General features: G+C 35.4%; 1 protein-coding gene across 2 annotated transcripts; it reads right to left on the bottom strand.

Annotated features, from left to right (window-relative positions):
• Positions 1-5533: 5533 nt before the first annotated feature.
• On the bottom strand, positions 5534-17692 carry LOC149258390 (uncharacterized). Of its 2 annotated transcripts, XM_089371459.1 has the most exons (5): positions 17517-17674; positions 6600-6724; positions 6322-6408; positions 6136-6228; positions 5534-5963 (listed from the first exon to the last, which is right to left on the bottom strand). In XM_089371459.1, exons 2-5 carry the CDS (start codon positions 6645-6647, stop codon positions 5778-5780), a joined length of 414 nt encoding a protein of 137 aa, XP_089227585.1. In that variant the 5' UTR covers positions 6648-6724; positions 17517-17674; the 3' UTR covers positions 5534-5777. The 2 variants fall into 2 exon arrangements, with proteins under 2 accessions (XP_089227585.1, XP_089227587.1); XM_089371461.1 differs by lacking the exon at positions 6600-6724 and having other exon boundaries at positions 17517-17692.
• Between the last annotated feature and the right edge of the window lie 1497 nt (positions 17693-19189).

Below are 19189 nucleotides of genomic sequence, written 5' to 3'. Positions count from 1 at the left end.
GAGGGTTGGGAATTTTGGAGTAAGTAAAAACTTATCCTCTTTATATTCCTCTCAGCTAAATCAGAATGGATTTGCAACTGGTTCGGAAATTTGTCTGATAATAGCGGAAGAGACGTGACTGACGAAAGAAAGAATTGGAATGCGGGGGATGGCACTGCTTTGGAAACTTCAAGTTGACTTGGAAAACTTCAAAAGTTGAACCCCCGAGACCAATGGATGCTCCTTTATGGCTTCTATAGAAGAGGTCGAGGTAAAACCAGAAGAAGGTCGCTTGAAAAGTTGTGGAAGCCCTACTCGAAATGCGATAAACCCTCTTTACCTGTTGGATATCTGTTTTCTAAATGTTGGATATTAATAAAATTTAAAATAATTACATTAAAAGTAGTAAAGTGTTTTATAATTTGTAATAAATATCATTTTTATTTAAAAAACAAATAATTATATGTACCCAATTAAATTCAAATTTATCGAATATTAAGAAAAAAAATTAATAAAATTTTAAATTACTGAATAAAAAAAATAATACTTAAATGAACTTACAAAATAAAAAATATTATACATTTAAAAATAATAATTCTTATTAATATTTAATAAATTTAAATTTAAATTAAATTTATTATAATTTTTAAAATATTAATAAATATTTTTAAATATAATATAGTTTTATTTGATTAATTTTTAAACAAATTATATTTTATATTTAAATTTTATTTTATAAACTCAATATAATATTCCTATATCATTTATTAGACGTGTGAGAGAGTCTATGTTACCATTTTGGAGGATCTATGATGTTTAAGGATAGACAGGTAGTTACTTTTTATTACATTGTTTGTGGGGTAAAGGGATTTATGGTTTATGAAATATGTTTAAACCGTTTAAATTAAAAGAGTATATATATATATATATATATATATATATATATATATATATAACTTAATATCAATGTTTTGCCAAAATTTAATATCAATGTTTTACCAAGTTTCGGGGCCAGGGAGTGGGGATATGTAGGAATGGTTTATGCAAAAATTCTCTATCAATTTTTAGGAACGTGGGGACTTAGGGGTCTTAAAAACTTATAAATATAAAATATAAATGGAGGAATCATATAACTACTGAAACAAATTTAAAACAAAAAACATGATCATTGATATCATTATCATATAAATTATAATCATACATCATACATGTAATTTTGTAATTGTACAGTGTAACTACTAGTCTACTAACTTACTAACAATGCACAATGAAAATAAATTATAAAATTATAAATGTTTAAAGTTTTAAACTTTAAACTTTAAGCCATATTGATGTTCGACTTCCAACTATGAACATTGAATATTGAATAATATAAAAGTTAAGTCTGATACATCAGTGGCAACGTTCCGTTCAATGAAGGAGCAGACAGAAGGCTGCTTGGCGATGGCGGCACTGTTCAGTTCAACAAAGGAGCAAATAGAAAATGAAATGTGAAATGAACATAATGTAAACCCTTCTCGGTCGGTCAACAAATATTAAAAATTACTATTTTTTGTTTCATAAAAAAAGTTGCAAATTTATTCTAGGGAAACTACCCCTTAAGACCCCTTTCACCTAGGAAACGACCCCAATTGGAGGAAATGACCACTTTCAAGTTTCCTCGAATACCCTGTTTTTTAGGAGCGTGGGGAAACGTCCCCCTCTTGTCCCCAAGTCCTCGGAGCACGAGGGAACTAGGAAACTCGACCCCCAGGTGGGGGGATGCGACCCAGTGGGACACTACTTAATATTAATAAATATAAAATGGTAATTTATCTATTTTAATTTGAAAGTTTATTGGTTTAAAATATAATAGAATTAATATATGATGATTATGATGTATGTCTATTAAAATTTATATGGTCTCATATATTTTAAGAAAGTGAGTGATTAAATAGATTTTTTTAATATTTTATTTCTATGTTAAAAAAAAAGTGAGAGAAGTGCTTCTGATCACAACTTTGTTGAGTTAAAAGGTCAACAAAGTCCACTGTGTGACATATTTTTGGAAAATTAGATCGAATGTGACTATAAGATGGACAATTTAATAGAAAGTGTTTTTCATCTTCAACCCTCCTAGGATTGCATACGTGCCAAACTCCTTCATCCCATGGCATTTTGGGAATTGACCAATGTAAGTTTCATTTTGAAGCTCAAAAGAATTAGTTTTAATCTTGGTAATGTTCATTTTTTTCTTAATACTAGTCAAGACAAAAAAATAATTTTGGTTTTCTAGATTGATGTTGATCACCTCCTTATAATATTCTAATTTCCTTTTTTCCTCGGACTCTTTATTTCCCAATAGTTTCTCCTTAAATTTGGAAGTAATAATATTTTTAATTATCCCAATTGTGTAAGATGGTCTCCTTCTTTATTTCCCAATGGTTTAGTGAAGATTGAGCATTTTATGCCACCTTACATGGGGGTTTTGGCTACACTTAGAAGCAATTTTAGGAAACCTCTTGGCATCCATGTTTTATCACTTCTTATTGTACATAAGAAACCTAGTCATAGCCATGCTTTCAATGGGGGAAAACTTTCTTCAATCACGAGAATAGGGTAGGGAGTATTTCCTTTAATCTTGAGGTTTAGTTTATAAATTACTTTTGGATTTGTTCAATTTTCCTCAATGACTCTCTAGATATACTGCAACCTCAAACTTGGCATCCATATAAAATAACAGGAGTGACAAGAGTCTCTAAAAAAAACTTCTTTTTGTAGAATTTTCATTGTAGATCACCTGATATATGCAATGTCCTAAAGCATAATACTAGATCTACTTCTACCATAAACTTTGCGGAAGCTTAAACATATATGAGCATCATCAAACAAGAACAAATATAACTGAGAACGAGAAGTAATCAACCATAGCATAGAAGATATATCATTAGGGAAACCACCAGCCTAAAACACCAACTCTGTATTATCATACAAGTGGAAATCTTGTTCAAGTTACAAAAAGAATCAGCTCTCAAGCTATCCTGCTCTCTCTGTAATCAAACAATACAGCTGACAGACTGAATAGACATAGTTTATGTCTTCCTCAAGTCCTCCAAGCCTCCTATTTCCTTGCGCAGTTTTGATTGGGGTCCAATGATGTCACATGTGTGAATTGGCCTCATCACACTTACTGTAACCTCTAATCCAACTACGCAATCCTTAAGGAATAATATTCCTTTTGCATGCAAGGAATATTCACAATGGAATATTCTTGCAAATGATAGTACACTTTCCCTCCATCTGATCTCAACTGGGTCTCTGACTGAACCGACATGCATGAGTTATCCATGAGTGAATACTTAGTTATCTGAAATACAATAGTTACATGCATGCAAGCATTAACTAACTGAACTCTCATTAATTTAACAAACTGTTAAATTAATCTAACTGGACTTGACTTAGTTAACTGAGCCAACTAATTACAACTCACTCTTATCTCTTTAACTGATGGATAAATCCCTCAATCAAAAGAGAAACTGTTGCATGTCCTCACATAGACTTCATGTTCAGAATTCCTTAACTAATTAACTCAAGATGAATTAATTAATCAATTTACAAATAGCTGTTAACATCAAATTCGAATTTTACTTCCTTTGTTTAGTACAGAGACTGACTAAAATAAGAAGGGATCCTGAAATGCTACTTTTAGAAAAGCTATTTTTAGCACTTTCACTTTTCACCCATTGTTGCTAAGATCCACAATGGATGAACTGTTATTTATAGCCGGGCTATTTTTAGCATTTCTTGTTGCACATCCACTACAACAAAACCAACGATTTGCGCCAGATTTAGCGCCAGATTTTAGTGCATTTTTTTTGTAATTGTGATGAGCAACCTGGCGCTAAATCTGGCTCTATTGTACAATTTTTAAAGCGTCCTTTTTTGCACCTGATTTTGCATCCTTTTTCATGCTAGATTTTGCATCATTTTTTACACCAAACTATGCATCATTTTTTGCATCAACTTTTGAACCAAGATTTGCATCTTATTTTATGACAGGTTTTGCTTCTAGTTTTGTGTCATTTTTTGCATCTATTTTTCATTCTCTTTTGCTTCCTATTTTGTGTCATTCTTTGCTTCCATTTTTGCACCATCATTTGCATCAAGTTTACACTGTATTTTGAATCCAATTTAACGTCTTTTTATGCATCCATTTTGTGTCAGTTTTTGCATCTAGTCTTACGCCAGGTTTTGTATCTAGTCTTACACTAGTTTTTGCTTCTATTTTTGCACCAGCTTTGGTGCCTATCTTTGCACCATGTGTTGAATTTGATTTAGCACCAAATTTTGCATCCATTTTTGTGCCCATTTTTGCATCTTTTTTTGGACCATTTTTTACATCCACATTTACGTTTGATTTGTCTCCATTTTTCCCATCTCATTTTGCACCATATTTTGCGTCATTTGTTTCATCCAATTTTGCATCATTTTTAACACCATCTCTTGCATCTAACGTTACATCATTTTGAGCATCCAAATTTGCATTTATATTTGCATCTTATGTTGAGTCATGTGTTGTGTCCACCTTTGCATCTTATTTTGTGTCTAATGGTACATTCAATTTAGAGCCATTTTTTACGTCTACTTTTGTATTTGTTTTTGCACCAAGTTTTGCATCCAATTTTAAGCTATTTTATGCCCCTTTTTGCACCATTTTTTTGTGTCTACTTGTGTCCAATGTTGCACCATTATTTACACAGACTTTTTCATCCAATTTTGCATTTTTTTGGTGTCTAGTTTTACATCGTTTTCACCATCCAAATTTGCATATTTTTTTGCCTCATTTTGTGTCCACATTTGCATATAATTTTGTGTCTGAGTTCGAGCCTAAATTTGCATGTGATTAGGAATCATTTTTTACATCCAATATGGCATCCTTGGTTTCACCTTTTTTCAGCCCCATTTTGCATCTTGTTTTATGTCTTTTCTTACATCTTTTTTTTTTTCCTTTTTTGCACCCAAGTTTGCATCCCAAATTTACACCATTATTTGCATCATCATTTGGCATATTAATTTGTAACGTTTTTTGCTTCTTTTTAACGCTCAACTTTGCATCTTATTTTACATCTAGTTGTTGTCTTTTTTTGCATCTAATTTGGTGCCCATTTATGTGTCCTTGTTTTTGCCCAATTTGATATCCTTTTGTATGCCATGTTTTGTTCTCTTCTTTGTGTCAACTATTGCACAATGTTTCACTTCTAATTTAAAACACTTTGTATGTCAATTGTTTGCATTTTGTATTAATTCTTAGTTTAACATCCAATTTTACTTTCAATTTTGCATCCATGGTTACATCCACATTTGACTTCTTATATAGAGTATATTTTTCTTTACATATATGACCCCCTTTATAGATTCATAGTGAAATATATGATAGTTTCTAAATATCATTAAAGCAGATATCACAATTCAAAATCATTTGTAAAGAAATTTAAGAGAAATTGACAACATCCATCCAAAAAAATAACAATGTGTCATTAACAATTTTCAAAACATGTATAAAATAGCAACATAATACTAATAAAATCACTATTATTTTTAATCAAAACAAGTAAAATTCAAATATGATTAACAAATCAAAATATTTCATGAATATCGTTATTCTACGATAAATTAACAACATACATAAATCAAACTCATCGTATGATTACAAAATCAAAATGTCTCATTGATATAGGGTAAATTCACAACACCCATCTAAACATAACAATGTCATTCTACACAATAATTTCTTCATAAAAAACAATGCATGTGCATGCCTAGCTACCACCACCAAGATCATCCTCATGATCATCTTGACCATCCTCATTACTCTGATCCACATCATCACCAACACCGCAACTATCATCATCATCTCCTCCTTCACCACCATCATCCTCATCATCTCCTGATATATGTTGAACATAATTTGGATCATCGTCTTGGCAATCATTACCTATAGCATTCTGACAAAAAAAATCAATATTACATGTTAGTATTAATTACATAGCACAACACATGTTTTTGTTATACAATGTTAACCATAAAATGAGGTAAGATATAATATCTAATAGTACTAAAAAATAAAATGAAAATATGTTTTAAAAGTATATTGGAAATCCAACTAAGATTACATACCATAGAGTCCATCCAAACAACAAATTCAACCCATCTCTTTTGCTGCAGCACCTCCTTTTCCAAATGATTTGGAGGTCTTCCATATTTTAGTTCCTATCAATCAGTAAATAGGGAGAAATTAGATAACAATGACTTTCTTCTAGTACAAAATTTATTAAAAAAATATCACATGTTTAATATACTTACAAAGGTTGTTATCAGTGCTTTTAAACCTTTCTGGCCACTACGATGAGTGACTTTTGTCTTGGTTAACCTCGCCTTGGATGCCTTGTCCTTAAACATAAACCAATTCAATTTATTTTCACACAAATACATGTCTAAGATACTTATAAGTATTAATACATTCTAAATAATGTTTAATGAAAAATTCAATACCTGAATTTTTATTTCATATATCTTATTTATAACATTTTAATTATTACAATAATACTCTTGTTACCAGATATTGTCAGAAGAAATCTTACAAGACCGCTACCTAAGAACATTGGACAGTTGAATGCATTAGTTAACATGTTTGAAGAATTATATCTTCAAATCTAGATCCATCTCATGTGATTCCCATATGTGGTATAAATTGTCTTGAAGGTACCTGCATCATTCGACACAAAGCTATTCAGCACAATCGTTAACAAAAAACATCACAACTGCACAATATGAATGGTGCATCAAAATTGGCATTCACACGTCTAAGGTCTTTTTGGCATATCTGGTGTGGGTATAAAAGGTTTCCATTAAATCTCGTAAGCCTTTTTAACTATTATAAATAAACCACTAAAGTAAAACAAACAAATCAGTTATAAGAACTGAAAAGAAAGCTTGAAAAAAGATTAACATTTTCTAAAAGGCAAACACTAGAACACACTTCAAAATACTTTTCCTAAAATACTTCTTCAACCTGGCATCAAATTTGAAGGGCATGGTCATATTTCAATATGAAGTCATACTATATTTTCAACCCTTCTATGTTGGCAAGTTAAAACTAATGTTCCACCAAGACTCCGGGATAGGGAGATGCATGTCTGGGGTGATGCACAGGGGGGGCGTGTGAGAGTACCCTCAAATTTTAGGTAAAATTAGGGGGCAGGGGGATATGGGGGTATATAATTTTTTTAATATATATATATATATATATATATATATATATATATATATTCAATAATGAAAGCATAAATACATTGATCCGTACATGATTGAATTAAATAATGAAATACACTGATCCATACTCATCATTCATACTAATACATACATCATTCATTCATACACCACGAGATTCAATAATGAACTAGATTGATCCATATTCATCATTCATTATTCAACATTCTAGAATCTAAATTGATTTAAAAATTAAATTCATCATTCATCATTCTAGATTCTAAATTGATTTAAAATTTAAATTCGTGATTCTAGAATCTAATTAGTACTAACCAAAATAGACTATAGTAGATACTTAAGCCTGAAGATTGGAATAGTAAATTGATATAACTCAAACTCAAAAAAAGTAAAGAGTGAAAGTCAAAGAATCAGTCTAAGGTCATCCATATCTAAAGTCAAGACTCGAAAGTTAAAACTGACGATTAAAAATGGCCAATGAGCATTTTAGGAGTGCCATGGAGGAGGAGGTGCAACAGTTAACTGGTAAGTCAAATAGTGCTGCGCAGCAAGCTGAGTAGACATAAGCTTGGTAACTCGAATGAGTGAGTTAGAGATTGCAAATTAGTTTAGGTTTTGATATTTGTTATGTGTTGTTCTTTTTAATTTTAATTTTTTTTTTTTTATGGTTGTTTTATAATTTTTTTTAATTTCTATATTACAACAGTTACTAGAAAAAAAATTAAGCAGAACATGGCCCCCCTCAAAAGGGGTGCTTTTGGGCTTGGTGCTCTTGATTAAATGGTAGTTCCAAACCCTTATATATAATAGAGCCCAATGGAAACATCGCAATTCGCTCATTCCTGAAATCCTAAAAATTGTTATGTCTGACGCATTTTGAGTGGAATCTGAAATTTACTTTCTCCATATGAAATAAAATGAGGTCAGAACCACTCTCAAACATCCTAAGTCAATTAATAGGGCCCTAGGGTTGAATGTTGAGCTTTCCCACTCATAAATTATTGTTTCAAGCAAAATTAAGGGGGAGCACCTAGCCCTTTTTTAGGGGAGCTGCCCAGAAGCACCCCTTTTGGGGAAACACATCCCCACAGTAGGGAAACGTTTCCCCCTGCGTCTCCCTGTGTCTCCCTAAAAGGGGGCGTGGGGAAACGTGTCCCTGGGCATCTTCCCATCCTAGGTGTGTGGGAAGCGTGGATACGTGCACCCCACCATAGGGGACACATCCTCATGGAACACTGGTTAAAATAAACTATTGTTTTCTTACAAAAGCAAAAAATGGATCAAAATTTTAACTATTTCGTATTTTATGTTTAGCACAATTGCAAGTCGTGTGGTAGTACTAAAATAGGATAGATAAACAGCAGTGTTTTTTATAATCACTACATAGTCGAATTCCTATCAATCTTATGTGGAAATGATGTAGCTTGAAGTATCTAAATGCAGTACCAAAGTAGAATTGATACCAATAACCAAACAAGGCAGTGACAGCACAAACAAAATTTGTTGTAGCATCAAACTACAGAACTGTATTATCTAAATTTTTTCCTGGTAGCACTCTCATTTCCGTAAAATGTTTTTAATTCCAATGAACAAAGACTTGCCTGACTCGATAACGAAATTGTGTTCCTTTGACATCAAGGATTTAGAAAAGGATTTAGAAAAGAATTTAAAAAGAACCAATCATAGTAGAAGGATCATTACAGGATCTAAATACTAAAAAATAATCACCATAAAAGAACACTAAACATTAAAAGTTAAAACTAAAGATTGGAGTATCTAAAGAACAGAACCTAATTATTGACAAAAACTAGACATTAAATGAAGGATCGTGGGATCTATGACCCAGTGCCGATAAGAATACAAAATCAACTTCTGCATTCCCCTCATGACCCATCTGGATATGGACTTAAGGAGACCAGAACCAATCTTAATAGATTAATTACAGGATGTAACTGCACAAGCCTAGTACTCCATGAGTCTATCCCCCATCTGCTTATACTAGATATAAACACCACGTTTGTAGAAAGTTAGAAAAATACATTGTACAATCAGGTTGAACTCAATACAGATTCAGTTGGACCTACAACACATTCCAGCCACAAAGCTGGAAAGAGCACAATAAAAATAAAAGCAAACATTGAATCTTATCACTATTGTGGATTTTGTCCTTAGAATGACATGAGACATTCCAAATATGATGCCCAATCTGATATGTTGGCTCTTCTAGCATGGATGCAAAGAGAAAGCAATTACAGTACTTGATCTGTTTTTTATAATATAAGACTATATTTTGCTAAGAAAACAAAGGTATACAAAAAAGCCACATGCATTACATATCGAATATCATTCCTTCGGGAAAGCCCTAAAAGCCAAGTGTATGTGGAGACTAATATCAAAAGAGGACCTCTGGAATCATATTCACATTCAGAGATATATTGAGCCCAATTCAGCAGAAGACTGGATTGGAAACCCAAACAAGTCAATCAACAATGCATCCATATTATTGAAAGTACTGACTATAACATTCCCTTTAATAGAAAAATTGCTGGCATGGAAGGTTCGCAATGAGGCTAAGGCGAAGATCAGTATAGACCCATGGATAAGCAGTGGAGCTGAGTACAAGCTGCCAGAAGCAGTGATAAACTCTCTTCAATCTAGACCAGGCAGCTGGACCAGGAAACTCCTCCATTTGCCAGCAGGATTGGAATAGCGTTGAACAGAGAGACGACTCAAAGGCCAAGAAAATATTCAATCAAAAGGATTTATAAACAAATCAAAAGTGTGCCATGCCTATATAAAAGACTCTGATGATGAACATGTCTGGTCTAAAATCCAGCCTTGGGGATTTACACTCCAAAGTTAGGATAAGAATCGTGTACCCTGGACAGACCAGAATGCACACTCTCATGGTGGAAGCGCATCTGGATAAGAACCTTTCAAAAGTTCATTATTTACATGCAGTTGGCAATCTTAAATAGAGCACCCACATAGGAAGTTCTTAAGAGAAGAAATGGATCAAGTGCAAGCAAATGTATCATGTGTAAAAGAGTTGAAAAGAACATAGACCACTTGCTGATATTCTGTCCTTAATAAAGGAAATCTGGATGGTTTGACAAGGATAAAGGACTGTGGACAAGGAGGTTATGCTGAAGAGTGCTCTAAAAAGTGGTAGCAAAACTCAGTCCTCAAAGGCCTTCCTCTAATAGTATCATGGGGAATCTAGAAAGATAGAAATGTTGAAATCTTTGAAGACAGGTATATAACTCTTTCAATGTGCCTTCCAAGGTCAGTCAATCTTCTCAAACTTCAAAGCTTTTTCATCAACCCCAACACAGAAAAAGTTGATTCGTGCTCCTATGGACAAATCTGGAACATGGGGATTACTTTGATGGAGCTAGTCAAGGTACCCCCCAAAAAAGGGAAGCCATACGTGTTCTCTATCTCAATAACTCTCACTGTATCAGATTTAAAACAGATTTAGGTGAGGATCAAATAACTACACCGAGCTTATTTCCCTAACAATACTCTAAATTGTTTCCATACCCTTTCCTGCCAACAGTTGTGTTACCATCAACATTAGCATGGCAATGTTCTACTTTAGCCGATCCAACCTATCCCTAGGACTTTCTTCTTCAACTTCTTCATGAGGACCCCTATCATTGTCAGTGCTCTGCTTCTCCATAGCCCTAGCAACAATTCCTGTCCACTTCTTCTATAGTCATTGCAGGTGCTTACCTACAGGTCCAACCAAGTATATTCGAACTTGGGCTCTGATACCATAAATGACAGGCTTATAGTCTATCCATTTCACCGACACGAGTTTCCAAAAAATTTACAATCTACCACAATCCCTTTAAGTAATTGCAAGACTAATATAAGGATACAGTAATAAACTACCTCTAGTTGCCTGTTGTTGGATAGATCTATAATGGAAGGCTAGAATGCAAGATAGAATGCAAGAGTAGATCAGCTCAATGACCACTTATTGGCTTGAAGATAATTACAATCCCAAGTTCTCTCTGTTCATAACCGAATTCTAATCCATTCCAATGCCACTCATTAGCATACAATAGATGGACAAAGGTTCACACATACAAGGGTCAGTTTCATCCGGTGGCAAGAATACAAAGAACTACACAATGCCACACGCACTGGTTCAAACACCATTCACCAAGAATACTTGAGATGAAGCCGAAATCTTAAAAGGACACCAAAATCAATGAGAGGAAAGAAAAATAAACCAATGATTTAAAGAAATGCCGAGCAAGAATGATTAATTCATTTAACCATCCAGTGACCACACTCCCAAGCGAGAGATACCCCCACATTGGAGCGTACAACCCTGTACAGGGCCTCTCGATAATTAAGAAAATCTTTGTACTAAGCAATGGGTTTAAAGAGCTGTTGGGTAGCTTCCTTGGATTTGTTGGGCTGTATATTGGCCCTCAGTAAGCTACAGGAAGTCAAATAAAACTCTAAAATTTGACAGGTAGCTCATGGTCAAACAGTGAAATCAAGGATTCATTATCATCTTTATGTAAACCACAAAGCAGGATCAAATCCAGAGGGGGGCAGAGTATGCACACCTCTGTAGATTTTAGCAGTCAAATTGCTGCGCAGAGGCAGGTCACTTGTAACACAAACAAGGGGGTCTCATACACAATTTCATGTCTGTCTTGGCTGTAACCCTAAAATAAGATCTAAAATTAGATTATTATTATTAGTATAGAGTTGTTCTTCTAAATAGGAGATCTCTTGTATACTAGATTGAAAGTCTTCCAACAGATGTCTTTTTCTTCTTTTTCTTTTTTCCAAGTTTATAGTTATTTTATTGGGTATATTCGATATCATATGCGGTAAACCAAGCAGAATGCACAGACTTGGAGAAATCAGCATCTGTCCTGGTTTCAACTGAGACCTGCAGCAGCCTACTTGGACAATTTGCCATTTCACTAGCATTTCCAGATTTTTCCAAGTCCAATTGGACTGCTGAGTTTGACTCTTCTCTTTGAGGAAACCAAGCCAAATTCAATTTCTCCAAGTCTGTCTTGTGGCCCAATGTCATATTTGTGCATTGACTTACAAGTATGACTCATACTTGCAGGTCAAATGTGAGTCAGACTCTCACTTCTCGCAATTCAAACTCAGCCATCTGCCTATAAAAGACACATAAAAAAAACAAAATAAAGCACTCATTTTGCTTGTTTATTTGCCCCAATTTCACAGCAGACAACCTCCAGATCGTTAATTGTCCAGGATCCATGCCATTTTACAGTATGAAGTATCTTCTAGATTCTGTAATACCCTGTTTCCCCCCAGTTTGTAAATATGTCTCAATCTCACCGTGAATCACAACATGGATGTTCCTCAACTTTTTTAAAACTAGAACAGACAACTTATAAATGATGTACGTATGTTTTGTTAGTTAATGAATATTCACCAAACCACTGATTAAAGAATGAAGCACTAGTACTAGCCATGATACTACGAGTGGAATCCGGTGAGGGGACTAGGAGGTTACCTTTCCTGCCAAGTAATTGACCTTTGCCAAAAGTCCCATACTGCCAAATTGCCAGAAATTTAAATTTGAAATTACTTCCCAGAAATCAGTTATTGAGGGAGAGCTGGGTAGTGGGGCAGCCAACCACTGACAGTTATGAAGGGATGAGAAGTAGCTGGATAGAAGGAACTGTCAACAAAAGGTATGGCAAGTACCCACCTCGATTTCCCAAGTTGACCCATGAATCCATCTGCCACAAGCAAGAAAAATTGTGAGTCTTCTTGGGCCAAGGAAGGGGGATGCACGTGGGGGGTTGAGGAAATGATTATTCCATGTGTGGGTAGTGTGCAGAGGAGATAGGAGGTACTGAAAGAAAGTTTACAAGGTTCTGGGAGCGCCCACGAGCGGAGTGAGTGAAAATCGCAAGTGGGCTCACAGCTGGAAGTTCACAGGCATCAAAAAATGAAACTCATTTGGACTGCTAAAAATCATGCCCAAGGGTATCAAATTGGAGCTGGGTCCATTACTAGATTTTTGGGCCTGCTAAGATACAAATTTGAGTGCTGAAATGGGGCAGGAAAGCATGAACCTGACCTGGGCAAAAAGGCTTGTGAATCTGATGCTAGCTCGGAGAGTTAGCAAGCAGTGAGGGGAGGGCGCTGAGGAACTACACTGGCAGTGAAAGGACTCCCCTGTGCTGATAAAATCCAGCTGAGAAGGCATCTGTGGAATTCGTGTAAGTCCCAGGCCCAGTGGGTAGAGGGGTTTCTACCATCTGACTGTATGTGAAGGAGAGTAGCCTTCACACCCAACAATTTCCTCGAGAAAACCAAGTTTCCCCAGTGGTATCATGGCCTGGCTAGGGGGTGGCCAGCCGTGGACATGGATGGATGTAGCTAAGCCTATGGTTGGTGGAAAAAAGGTTCACCATTCTTCAGTTGCAGGCAATTAATATTCAGTTAAGTATTTTTATCTGTTTTCATAATATTTATAAGTGATAATTTATTTGTTTTATGTTGGCTGAATGGATGCAACCTGCTGGGAATGTTTATGTAATAATGATTTCAGTGCATGTACTTTGGGTATAGACTAACTTAGTACATGCACTTGTTCAAAGAAAGCCCTATCAGCACATGAGATTAAAAGTGAAAAATTAGATTACTAATAAGAAATCTACAGGGGTGAAGATTAAGATTGCTAAATCTAATGGAAACCAAATCATACTTTCGTTTAACGCAAAAGGATATGAGAGGAAACCTGATTCAAGCTTAAAGGTTTGCAAAAAAAATTGAGACCCCGTCCCTCAAAGGACATCTAGGGGCTGGGTTTGTTACAGATTCCATGTCCCTCAAAGTGTCAAATGTTTGGGCACTTCGCTTCCAATGTCATCAAAAGAAGGGGAAGGGAAAGCAACTTGTAAAGAGTACAAAAGCATCAGCTCAAGTGGATGAGCTTTCATCCAATCTCGAGATACACTTCTCAATGGTCTCATGCCTGTCATCTGACATCATGTCTGATGTGGACTGGTATGTGGACAGTGGAGCCTGCAAACATACAACCTCTAACAAGAGTACCTTTAGTAGAACTTGGTGATGATGCCACATATCCAGTTGCAAGAGTGGGATCCATCAAGTGATATCCTTAAGCTTACTAAGTTAATGATGTTTTGTATGTACCTAGCTTAACTAAAAATCTCTTTCCAATTTCAGTGATGATAGATCCTACATATAGGGCTAACTTTGAAGATCAACAAGTCCTCATCCTAAATTGCAAGGGAATCCTATAAGAACTTTAGGGTATGATAGTGACAACATGTGTGAGCTTTGACAAAAGAGACTAGGTCACTTGCACTAGTGAATGTTGCCAATCTTGAAAAACATGGTGTGGGCATTACCAATCTTCAAGGCTGAGAAGAAAGGAGTGTGCAAAGGTTGTGCACTTGGCCAGCATGTAAAGGATTTTTTCCTGGCAGTAAACATAGGTCAAGAGGGGTTTCTGACCTAATCAACTCAAATGTATGTGGGCCCATCTCTTCAACTTCCTTATCAAGTAACATTTACTATGAATATTTTATTGATGATTCTTCTAGGAAGTCCTAGACTTAATTCACAAAAACCAAAGGAGTTTGATACCTTTTGCATGAAATCAAGAATCAAGAAAATGTTGATAGTTCCCTACAACCCTCAGTAGTTTGGGGCCTTGATTCATGATCTAGTTCTGCTCATGTGTCTCTGTGTATAAACATGTCTCATCATTGTCTATATTTTGAATAGGTATCGTCACAGAATTTTGAAGGATAAGACTGGAGGAATTCAGAAGCCTCAAGTAACACATCTTTGAGTTTTTCAGTTGTCCTATCTACATTCATATTCCAGATGGGAAAAGGACCAAGTTGGAACCTTCTAGTTTGAAGGGCATTTTTGTAGGTTAGAGTGAAACCTCAAAAGCTTATAGAATATACATTCCATCTCAACATAAAGTAGTTGTGAGCAGAGATACCAAGTTTGAAGAAAATGCATGGTCCTCTAAGTCTCAAGAACCTCCAATAGTGACCATGGAGGCAGAAGAGCTTGGTATCCCAAAAACAGATCTGCAGAAATCAAAAAGATCATGAAACACATACTTAGATCAGCAAGCTTTTGGAAGTGCAAGGGGTGCCTCTTTACCTTCAAGTTCAGCTAGAAAGCCTAGATGGCTAATCTAGACATTAAAAGAGGCAACAAAGTAAGTTGGTGCTCCAACTACTTCCCTTCAAATAAGCCACCCTCCTAAAAAGTTCCCTAGTTATGTTGCACTGATATCTTTCATTATTGAAACAAAACCTTCTAGTAACGGCAGTAAGGAAGCAAGTACTGCAAAATGCCATGATGGAGGAATACATCTCCTCCTAAAGAATGATGGGTAGGAGATAGTGCCTAGACTAGTGGAGAAGTCAGTATTTGACTCTAGTTTTTCTTACAACAATCATGCATGGTTAAGCATGCACCAGATAGCAGCATATAAAACTACAAAGCTCGGTTTGTGGCTGGACGGTTCTCCCATTAAAAAGGAGTTGACTATGAGGAGACTTTTTCTCTTGTTACTAAATATACCTCTATCAGATTTACTATGTCTTTCACAACAATCTTCCATTGGATTTTATATCAAATTTATGTAAAGACAACATTTCTTAATAGGTTGATTAAGGAGTTATATGAATAAACCAACCAAGAGGCTTTTAGGTGAATAGGCTTGAGACCCATGTTTACAAGTTGAAGTAGGCCCTTTATGAGTTGAAACAGGCACCATTTGCATGGCACTCCAAGATCGATGAGTAACTTTCAGATTTGGGTTTCACTGAGACAGATGCAGATTCTAATTTTTACAATTTGGTAGATCATTCTAATCTGCTTGTTTTAGTCCCATATGTAGACAATCTTACACTCACAGGAAGTTAAAAGGAATCCACAAACTGGTGCAGGGCAAAATTGGCAAGAGAATTTGTCATGACTTGAAGCACTACTTGCTGGCTCTAGGGGTGTAGCAAAGTGCAGGTGAAGTGTTCCTTGGACAGAAAAAGTATGTAATTGAAATTCTTAGAAGATTTCAAATGATGGACTGCAAACCCATGGCTACTCCAGTGTATGAAATTGAAATTCTGATGAGATTTCAAATGATGTACTGCAAACCCATGGCTACTCCCCTGTGGTAGTAAATCCATTGTACTTTGCTGATTCTAATTCAGATTTGATGAACATCTGTATACAGGGAATTGATAGGTTTCCTCATGTACTTAGTTAACACAAGGCCTAACATTTATTTTGCAGTCAACACTTTCAGTACATGGTGCAGCCTAGGCAAGTTCATCAGGATGCCACAAAACACAAGTTCTAATACTTGGAAGGGGGCAGTGCATTTTGCACTAAGATATGTTAGTGATGCAGCTTTTTATTCAATGATAATGGAATAGCATTAACAGGGGTTCTCGACAATGATCTACATGTTCTGTGCATGTTTTCTAACTGTGTCCGTTTATAGGCTCAAACGACATTCAGATTACAATTTCGATTAGCCTTTAAATTCAGACTGTGCTACTTTCCTGTAGGAGAAGAATCTGTTAAACAAGTGTTATTAAATTCATCAGTTGTTAGTAATTAATTGGATGAATGGCAGTAGTAGAAGATGAAATCAAACGTTCTGTCCGTTTTTATTTCAGAGTGCTTTGAACATGTCTACAAAGAATTAAATGGTGAAGCAGACACCTTGAGGAAGGAAGGACTACAGTTGGCTGAGGGTTCAAGGTTATGAAGTGAAATCAAGGATTGTCATATCTTACACGAACATATTTTTGCATCCTCGAATGGGGATTCTTATGACAGTCAGTATTCTGAAGATGATCCAAGTGCCTCAAAAGAAGAATTCTGAATTTTAGAGAAGTTGCAGGACCCTTCAATCAATATCAATGCCTTCTTCAGGCTTAGCAAAGAATGTATATTTTCGTTCTGATATTTCTTGAAGCTTAAAGCATTTACAGAAAGTATCTCTTTACACTCGGATGAAATAAAAGATTAGAAAAATTGAGGGAAAATATATCAATATCAATCGATATGTAAGCCAATAAATTCGCCAAAAAAAACACAGATTGAAAAAATATGCCTGCTGTGAGTCTGTGAAAGCAAATATAAGCAGCACCTCTTCTGGAAAATGTGAAGCGGAAATACAAAACAAAAAAGACATCGTGATAAGAGAATATGGGTTGAGAGGGACAAAAGAAATCAAGGCTTAGACTCACCTCTATCCGATTGCATATGAGGATCTGAACCAGCCGCATCGGTTATCCAAAAATGCACCTTTGTCCGTGCACCGATCAAGTCAATCCGCCGCCTGGAAAGAAAAATAGCACAATGCAAATATTTGCAAATGCGTCTACCTGAAAAGGGCGCGCGGCGTAAGAGGCCCTCCTGAAACCCCTCGGAGAAGGATATATCTGCGGACCTGAAACCCTACATCCGATATAACAACCCATTTTAAGATATAAATGTTTTAAAAAGTTAAAGAGCGTTGTCGCCGACCCTGAAACCCTACATCGTATATAGAACTAGCATTTGCACAAACCGGTGCAACGTCATAGAAGTAGTGGGATATGGAAGTAGGTTTGTGCAACGTCATAGAAGTAGTGGGATATGGAAGTAAGTAAAAGTAATATTTTAGTAAAATGTTAAATATGTGTTGTATGAATTAATAATTTTATTATATAATTAATAAAAGAATTAATAGAGAAGGGTTATTATTTTAAAATTTAGGATATAATTATAAAAAAAAATTGAGAGGAAATATTAGTTTTAAGATCAAAAAAATTAATTAAAAAGAGCGATAAATTTTAGGTTTAATTCTAAAGCCTCAATGCGAAAGGATATATTAGAACATCCTAAAAAGTCTTTTAAGAAAAATGGCGATTAAAACCTTTTCCAAATAAATTTTAAAGGTTTAAAGCATAAATATAATAAAAGCCGGCATATATATGTAAATAGTAATAAAGAGGTCGACCCCATAAAACTGCCACGTTGCATATTGGGATCTCGCGAGTGGCGTTTTTGTTTTATTGTCCATGACCAAACTTCCGAAGCCTCTAACTTGCGACTTTATTTACACCATATCCATTCAATTTAATTATTTACACCATAACCATTGCAACTTTTAATGTCCATGACCAGACACACGTCTTTAAAACTTGTGATATGAAAGGCGTGACATGGCAACTGTGATATTATATTAAGGTGTGCTATGATGGAGCAGTCGAGTCTGCAACACGTATTGCAATCGGAGGTTTCAAAGTGACAAGGCTTCAAAAGTTGAGATATGGCGGATGCGATATTAATGGCCAAATGTGGAGAATTAATGGTTTTCGATAGAATAAACGCATTCATTATTACTAACGGTTTCTTGAGATTTTGCTCATAAAAGTCTTGGATTATTATGTAATCGGTTATTTGCTAAGTTATTCGCTCTGAATGTTAGTTACTCTCACCCTTGTGTTTCTCTTGACAAGTCAGTCCCAACAAGCATAATTCAACAAAAATGTCTTGGTCGACCAAACCCATGAAGAAACCTGTTGTTCAACAACAATCAGTTTCTCTTCCCCCTGAGTTTGCAGAATTGCTTGCATTATTTACCGATACCACATGCACCTCAAACACCGGAACATCTACCTGGGAGGCCACATATCAACTTTTCGAAGATGAAGAGCCGAGAGTCACAGAAAGAGTAGTCATAGCCGAAGATTCATACCCGGTTTCTGATACTACATATAGTGATCTGGCCAATTCATTCCTCCACAGAATTGTTGCTCAGCTGAACATCCTTCCTTACATGGATATGATCACATGTGTTGTTGACCATCTAAACATCGCTGACAGAAACTTTATGACCAAGAGGAACACAATCATCGGCTCTTTCACCAACAAA

This window comes from Pinus tabuliformis, chromosome 6, assembly GCF_031772625.1.
Source record: "Pinus tabuliformis cultivar Carrire ecotype Pingquan chromosome 6, CPIR1, whole genome shotgun sequence".
Classification (NCBI taxonomy): domain Eukaryota; kingdom Viridiplantae; phylum Streptophyta; class Pinopsida; order Pinales; family Pinaceae; genus Pinus; species Pinus tabuliformis.
Note: the sequence above shows the minus strand (reverse complement) of the source record. Positions and strands in the feature narration are given on the sequence as shown.